The sequence below is a fragment of the Oreochromis aureus genome, linkage group 4 (assembly GCF_013358895.1).
Source record: "Oreochromis aureus strain Israel breed Guangdong linkage group 4, ZZ_aureus, whole genome shotgun sequence".
Lineage (NCBI taxonomy): Eukaryota > Metazoa > Chordata > Actinopteri > Cichliformes > Cichlidae > Oreochromis > Oreochromis aureus.
The window spans coordinates 33,317,552-33,325,901 of NC_052945.1; the positions used below are offsets into that span (position 1 = coordinate 33,317,552).

The following is an 8,350-nucleotide window of genomic DNA, read 5'->3' on the forward strand; positions in this document are numbered from 1 at the left end:
TCTAAACCAACAATGATGTTATTTTGACAATTAGTGTATGCTTGGATTTTGACAACGGGACTAACATCTTAGACAATGGAAGTAAGAGGATTTTTTTAGTCTGCTTTCAGTAACAAGCTGACAACTGTGGATTTATAGCAATCTTTCATAAGGAGGTGCAACTGAATTGATATATCAGCATAGATACAAAACCTTTATTTTCACAATATCAAAATTGACACACCTACAGAGAAGTGTAGATTAAAAGAAATTAAGAGGGCAATGGTTAATACATGACTCGTGTTGGGAGTCGTTACATTTCTGGTGCTAAGATGTGAGGGTGTGGAGCAGCAGCACTTGAGAAGCTCTTGTTAAAAGGAGCACATGTGGCGGGAGACAGTTAAACAGCAAATAAAGAGAAGAGAGGGCATTTTGTTTAATCCTGGCAGCAACAATTATACAAAAATCAAAAACAGAGACAACATATGCATTGAAGGAATTTCTAAAATGATAAAACTGAAGCTTCCTACGGCTGCATACTTTAGAAAAATCATGAAAAAGGAAAAAAAAACAAACAAACAAACAAAAAAAAAAAAACAGCACTCCTTCCAAATACTTCTAAAACTAAATGACAGTGTCTGTCACAGCAGGGGGACAAAAAAAGAGAAAAAAAACAAAAAAAAACAACAACAACTACTACAATTGTAGTGAAAGTTGAGCCAGGAAAGGAGAAATTCATATCTACAGTGAGGAGCAGGAGAACAAATGGAAATGGAAGGAGAGCAGAAAGAAATAGCCACCTTTATGTAGCTGAAGAGAAATGACAACAGTCATGGGCCCATTAACCACCTCGCCCTTACACCTTCCACAGTGACTGCTCTGTCAGGCTTGGGCAGTAGGGCAAAAAAATCCAGCTCTTCAAGCTGAAGCTGTGCAGGAGCTTGGCAGGGTTTGGCAGGTTTTCTGTCTCACTGCTTTGAGTTCACACTGACAGAACGGTCCAGCGGCAGGATGGAGGGCGGCTGATGTGAAACGGTACTGGAAATTTGGATGTGTCATGGCTGTCTGCTCAAAGACTTCACAGGAAATAGTCGGCTACTGGTTTCTTGGAAGGTATGCCTCTGGTCTCTTGTGGTGCGGCTTCAAATATGATGAACTCCCGCTGTAGATGCTCATCCAACTCCAAGATGGCTGCCACATTGCCACATCTGTTAGGAGAGGAACAAACAACGGATTGGTTATACTCTTCATTGGCTTCCTGTTAAATCCAGAATTGAATTCAAAATCCTGCTCCTCACATACAAGGTCTTAAATAATCAGGCCCCATCTTATCTTAATGACCTTGTAGTACCATATCACCCTATTAGAGCACTTTGCTTTCACACTGCAGGCCTACTTGCTGTCCCTAGAGTATTTAAAAGTAGAATGGGAGGGAGAGCCTTCAGTTTTCAGGCCCCTCTTCTGTGGAACCAGCTTCCAGTTTGGATTCGGGAGACAGACACTATCTCTACTTTTAAGATTAGGCTTAAAACTTTCCTTTTTGCTAAAGCATATAGTTAGGGCTGGACCAGGTGACCCTGAATCCTCCCTTAGTTATGCTGCAATAGACGCAGGCTGCCGGGGATTCCCATGATGCATTGAGTTTTTCCTTTCCAGTCACCTTTCTCACTCAGTATGTGTTAATAGACCTCTCTGCATTGAATCATATCTGTTATTAACCTCTGTCTCTCTTCCACAGCATGTCTTTCATCCTGTTTTCCTTCTTTCACCCCAACCAGTCGCAGCAGATGGCCCCGCCCCTCCCTGAGCCTGGTTCTGCCGGAGGTTTCTTCCTGTTAAAAGGGAGTTTTTCCTTCCCACTGTCGCCAAAGTGCTTGCTCATAGGGGGTCATATGATTGTTGGGTTTTTCTCTGTACCTATGAAGCGCCTTGAGGCGACTTTTGTTGTGATTTGGCGCTATATAAATAAAATTGAATTGAATTATACACAAAAAGAGCCTTGTGTATATTTAATTAGCACAGTTTCAAACATTTCTTTGGTAAGAAACAAGACCGAGATGGCCTCACCAGGCCTGAGCACTGGAAACTTTTCCTTTTATCAGTCATGTAATGTATGTAATCCCATCTATTCTGATTGTCAGTGGCCTTTCATACTGCCTGTCAAAAATAGAATGAGTTATATCAACTTTATATAGACCGTGTCTCATATTTAGATCGAGGAATACTTATTTCACTGTAATTATCTTTAGTGTTTTATCACCCAAACATAGCACGATGGTATAAACTGCTCTATAGACACAAGTTTCCTTACTGCTATGCTCGTTAAAATGCATTCCCCAAAGTGAGTGTTGTTTTGCATCTATGCCAATTGGGTCAAAGCAGCAGACTGACGTGTATGAAGCATTATGGGAAATCAAAATGTTACACAACGGCTTTTAATGCTTACTTGTCACAGGGGCAACCATCTCATATTTCAACAGTAGTAAGGTAAACAGAATAAATAGTCTGTTTATAAAGTAATCCGCCATGAATGGAGGCTTGACTGGCCAATTCAGCTGACGTCAGTTGATGCTAGAACAAAACTGGAACATGGTTCAACTTGTTGTACAGCAAGTCTCTACACAGCAGTAGGTATGCCTTTCCAAACATTTGCGATCTTAACATTGCCCTGCATAAGCTGTAGATTTCAATTTATAGTGCTGGAATGTCGCTGGTAATTGCTGCTAATACTGAGATAATATGATCCACCTTTGGAATATTTCAGGGACCAAATCAGTATTTACACAAGGACATCTTTCCCCACTCAATACATCTGAGATTAATGTAGCTATGTACCTGTAGCAGTAATTGGGTGCTGACCACACAGTGAGCACCGTCTCATTGAAGTGCCACTTGTAGCCTTCCATAACTAGCTGATGAGCTCGACAAATCATGTGGATGTCGTTGGCGGCATTGAACTGAGCCACTACGTCACTCCCAAATAAGTAGCCGGCACCTCTAGGACTCACCCCCCAGCCTGTGGTGTCTGAGAGCAGAGAGAATCTGGTCACAAAAACACATCCGTCATACAGTCCTTGAATTCTCCACTGCTGTTTCTTGTTAATGTCAATTTTATTTTATTTTTTTAGATGTCCAAGTGAACAGTCTGTACCTTCAGGGTCTGACCACAGGAGGTCACACATTGGTCCATCATGGGGCACTTCCTGTTTTCTATCAATGGTCCGGATCTGGTCCAGTGTCTGTATGGAGGGAGACAAGCCCCCGTGCACACAGAAAATCTACAGACACAGAATTGTATCAAAAACAAATGAAACAGCTAAGTTACACAGGGAGTTTTAAAAGCAGCAACATGTTCAGGAGAAAACACTACATATGAAGTAAGTGCTGGATGACGTATCTAACCTTCCCATCGATGATAGCAGAGAGGGACAGGTAGTCGAAAATCTCTGTGCAGTATCTCCAGACAGTGACTGAGCCATATTTGCGGAGGCACTCGTCGTAGAAGCCGTAGACCTGGGTGATCTGCCGGGACTCGTGGTTTCCCCGGATCAAGGTAATCCGGTCTGGATAGCGTACCTGGAGAGTACAACAGAGATAAAAGATGAAGAAAAGGGAGTTCTGACAACCCATGGGAAAGTAAATGTAAAAACTGTGACTGGTGCAGCTCAGCAGTGGACAGACAAACTACCTTAAGAGCTAGCAACAGAAGAAAAGTCTCCACACTGTAGAAACCTCTGTCCACAAAGTCACCCATGAACAGATAATTTGTCTCCGGGACATCTCCTCCCACCTGTCAAGCAGAAAAATGAAAAAGAAACTCTTTAACAGATGCATACTGGTAATTTTATGTGCACAAGTCTCTACATCAACAATAAAGAAACTGTGACAACCACTATTAGTGCGACAGGACTGTATCAAACTAAACCTCAATCAGCTCCCCAACTCACAAACAGGTGCCGTTTCTCAATATGCGTACTTGTGCGTACTTGCGTTCTCGTGTACTCGTGATACGTCATCAGTCGGAGACCAAGTACTGTTCCAATTCGAAGTACGCATCAAACCGAGAACGCGAAAAAGTCCCGGATGTGTTCTCGCTCCGCCCGTTTTATCGAGCATGCATCGCTGGTGACTTGTGTGGACTTGGTACAGCTAAATATCCCAGAATGCATTTCGTCCGAAACTCAGACAAAGGCCGTTTCTCAATTCTCAAGTACGTGAGTACATACTCGCGTTCTCGGTGAGTCCGTACTCCCGTGCGTTCTCGGCCAGTACGTACTCGCTGAGAACGCGAGTATGTACTCACGTACTTGAGAATTGAGAAACGGCAATAGCTTCCAAGACTGCAATGCACCAAGATTGAACTGTACCTTATCTCAAAATATCACCTCACATGAGATTAGTAAAAGAAACTAGCATCAATTCAATATTTGGACCACAAATCGGTCCAATACTGACTCAGAAAGCAATACTGGGTATCGATACATAGGAGCAGCAGTGTACTGCTTGCACAGTGTGGAGGGAAGCTGACAGTAAAGAATTAGTTATTTGCAGGTGTTTCATGCCTTTGACACCAACAGGTGTTTGTGCGTTTCCAATAGTTTTTCAGGTAACCCCCAACAGCAGATCTGAACTGAAAAGTTCCAATAATGCTTTCCTTGTTGGCTTCTCTCTTTCACCCACTCTAACTCTTCATTACGTCTGCTGTAATTCTTATTAAAGCCTCTACTGGAGGATTTATGGCAACATAAAATGATGCCAAGTTTCCCGTCAGCTCCACTGTGAGTGGGTGAGGTGGTGTACTCACAGGAAGAGCCATGAAAGGAGAAACTAGGATGTCCATAAATAACAGCAGTATGAAATGAGACTCATGCATATTTTAGCTAAAAAAATAAAAATGTGCTTAGTAGTGCTGTGCAGGATTGCAAATCAGCAACAGAAAAGCATCTCTGTCCAGTATCATACTTAAACATTGAAATATAACCCAATGACAACCAAAAGAGATTTTAAAAACAAACAAAAAGAAAAAAAAAACTTACTCTAAAAAGTTCTTTCAAGTCATAGAACTGACCATGTATATCTCCACAAACCTGTAAGAAATAACAGGAGAAACATTATTACCACATTTAACTGACATTCAGGCAAATTCGGAGACAACAGTGAGTAGATGTTACTTACCGTAACAGGAGAATCTACTCTCTGGACATTGCTTTCTTCAACCAAAATCTCTCTAAAGGAATAAAAATATGTGTATTTATTAAGAAACAAATAATGCACAATAATACAGCACAAGAATAGCAGCAGAACATAAAACAATCCTTGAGTTACAGACAAGCACCCCCTAGTGGCCACATCGACTGTTTCCTAGTGTGACTCCAGAAACACAGCTGATGGGTGATGTAACAACCCAGACCAACAGGACTGTCACATTATCACAAACAAAATTTGACTGCAACTTGAAAAATATCCAACCTAAACAGATTGATTTTTTGCCATCACCTCTGAAGCCCAGTGACAGCTTCTGGCGTGGCCCATCAACTAAGCTCCTCCACCAACCACAATAATCTTTTCAAATTAAGATCAGATTGATCAAATTGTGTCTCCATCATCCTTATCTGAGTTACTTGATTATTTAATAATATCCAGGAGCAACTGATTGGCTAACAAAGGTCAGTCAGGATAAGGCTCCATTTAATGAGCCCGTATGGCAGTTTGCATCCAGTAGACTTATCCCAGTTCTTCCTAGCTCACAATGGGCCTGTGATTGGTCTTGCCTTATCCTATAATGATCGTAGCCCAAATATGTGTTTCTATTTTTTTCCCGGACCCCTCCAAGATCTTCAATCTTGATTAAACTTAGCCTATAAACTACCTAGAGTCCTAAAATTCAATTCTATTATATTTGTATAGCACCAAATAACAACAACACTGCCCTTAAAGTGCTTGATACAGTAAAGATCCTGTCAGATCCCCAGAGAAAACAATCAAATGGGCCTCTATGAGCAAGCACTTGACAGTGGTATTCGTAACATTTATATGGTGATTGATTAAAATATTAACTTTAAATAAAAAATATTGTGTTGTTTACTGTGCATTTGTGTATAGAAACCGCATGATCAAGGCCTACCCAACATACCCAGTAGCATGTTCATATGCACAGTGCACAGACATTTAACAGTCACCAGAGGATTTAGGTTTTAACAACTCGTAAACTATTCCTGTTATATAGTGTTAGTAGATAAATATATTTTCTTTAAAATTCTCAGCTGTAACTGTTCAGAGTCTGATGCAGGTCTTGCTAGTCTAGTTAATCAATTTTTGGCATCTGTAAAACTCTGCCAAATCAAACATGCGGTGCTTGCCCATGTAGTGACCCCTTTGCCGAAGTAGCCATTGGTCTGCATATAGTCAAGACAAAGAGGCTGCCCCATTACTTTTGAACATTACATATAAATATATTTAGGCTCCACTAAATTTCACCCCTCTGAAAGTATGTTTTAATTCGCAATCCTGAAGATTTTCCTTCCCGTTCTTTAAGTATGCAAATACAAGACAACAGCTAAACAGTTTTCTGCCTTGAATCAAGAGTGTATAATTGATGAAATAAAAGTACTGTTGGTCCAAGCACACCGATTCTTACCTAGCTTTGGCACACAGTGCTTTGACTTCATTTTCCTTGATGAGCTCACAGCGTCTGAGCTGCTCTATCTGTCGGTCCAGATCACTAATGTCCCCCATTGTCACACACATAGGGAGAGCTGCTCACACACCAGGCACACACTCCTCTTCTCACACACTGGGCTCGCTTAAATATGTGGCTCCGAGAGCGAACAGCCAAAACAATAACTTCCTCGAAAGCAGCCGGGGGGCTTCAGCTCTTAAACGTCAGGGTATTGCTACGACGATGCTCGGAGTGACGAACTGCAGACAGAAAACATAAATGAGGTTATTCAACCGAAGTAATTCCGAGCTAAACATCGCAATAACAACCTGGTAGGCGGATAATCCAGTTTAGTTAACGTCTGCTGTGTGATAAATAAGACCCGATCGTACATAGAAATTCCTAACTAAACGCCAATTTAACACACCACTATGAAAGTCATAACACTAGTTTGTACACACCTAACATAAAAGTAGTCTTCCACAGAAAACTGATGTTATTCGTTAGGGAATGTAAGGCCTCGGGGCGTAGCAGTAAGCTAATATTAGCACGCTAGCTTACATCACAGCTAACGACGTCAGCGAACAACTGATTCTTTGATAACTTAGCCAACCATTTTGTTTGGGAAATTGAACAGATGCTTCACAAAAATGTCTGACAGTCGATACCAACAAACTACACATAATCTATGTGCTGGAAAAAAACAATGAGTTAAGCGTAGTTGAAATGTTGCATGTTAGCGGGCTAATCGATGCCGACCTGGGCTAACTTACTTGGTTTTCGGCGTCAACGCTGGTTACTGCTAATGTCGCCAGTAAGCTAGCTAATGCGAACAACACAATTTAAAAACGACTCAACTCGAATAACCAAAAACAGCGAGCAAACGAAATGTTAAAGAACCAACGTTAATATGTTTCAGTCCATAGATAGTCGGCTCACTCGCTGTTCACTGGCCCTTCTTCCCCCGGTCTCGTCTTTGCCGGTTTACGCCTGCCGTGCTCATGAACACTTGCAGGTCGGCTGTAACTTCCGGTATAGGAAGCGCACTACCCAGTCTACTCAACCCGACATTCACTGTAGTGGTAATTTACAGATCGCTTACTAGTCCATCCCAAATACAGAATATCATGAAAAAGTTTACTTTTGGTTTCTTTTTTTAAGTGATTATTTTTTAAAATAAACTCTAAATTCATTGTATGTAAAGTATTTCAAAACCCTTTCTTAGAATTTTGGTCAAGTTTAAGGACACGATATAAAGTCAGAAATACAGTATTTAATTTCGAGCCATCCTATGGCCCCACAATAAGCAAGCAGGTTCATGTGGGTCTGGTGCAGTGTGGACTGAGCAGAGGTCAAAAGCAGGCCTTGGCTGTCTGATCCCCTCTTGCTGATGGTGAAACTGGAAAAGAAATATTCTAATATTTTAATACAGGATTTCTGATTACCCTCACCTATAAACCATTATCATTGAAAGCAAACAAATATTGAAATACTGAAATATTTGACTTGTAATGAAGGTATCATATACCCTTTTAATTTAATTATAAAGAATTAAAGTTTTTGTGTGATGGTCTGTGCTCCACTATGAAATGTAATGTAGTTCAAGTAGAAGTTTAACATGAAACGTGTGTTATGCAACAGTAACCTACATTATACATTTTAATTCATTTTGGCTTAGAAACGTCACCTATAGCTTTGGGATACTGCCGTATA

The 8,350-nt window shown here is 40.9% G+C and overlaps 1 protein-coding gene across 3 annotated transcripts; it reads right to left on the reverse strand.

Moving 5' to 3' along the window:
* Positions 1-172: 172 nt before the first annotated feature.
* On the reverse strand, positions 173-7,689 carry LOC116312171 (serine/threonine-protein phosphatase 4 catalytic subunit B). Of its 3 annotated transcripts, none has more exons than XM_031729527.2 (9): positions 7,542-7,689; positions 6,617-6,897; positions 5,155-5,206; positions 5,016-5,066; positions 3,668-3,769; positions 3,382-3,555; positions 3,131-3,257; positions 2,815-3,004; positions 173-1,187 (listed from the first exon to the last, which is right to left on the reverse strand). In XM_031729527.2, the coding sequence occupies exons 2-9, from the start codon at positions 6,724-6,726 to the stop codon at positions 1,058-1,060; spliced, it is 936 nt and encodes a 311-aa protein (XP_031585387.1). In that variant the 5' UTR covers positions 6,727-6,897; positions 7,542-7,689; the 3' UTR covers positions 173-1,057. The 3 variants fall into 3 exon arrangements, with proteins under 3 accessions (XP_031585387.1, XP_031585389.1, XP_031585388.1); XM_031729529.2 differs by having other exon boundaries at positions 7,577-7,687; XM_031729528.2 differs by having other exon boundaries at positions 7,411-7,684.
* Between the last annotated feature and the right edge of the window lie 661 nt (positions 7,690-8,350).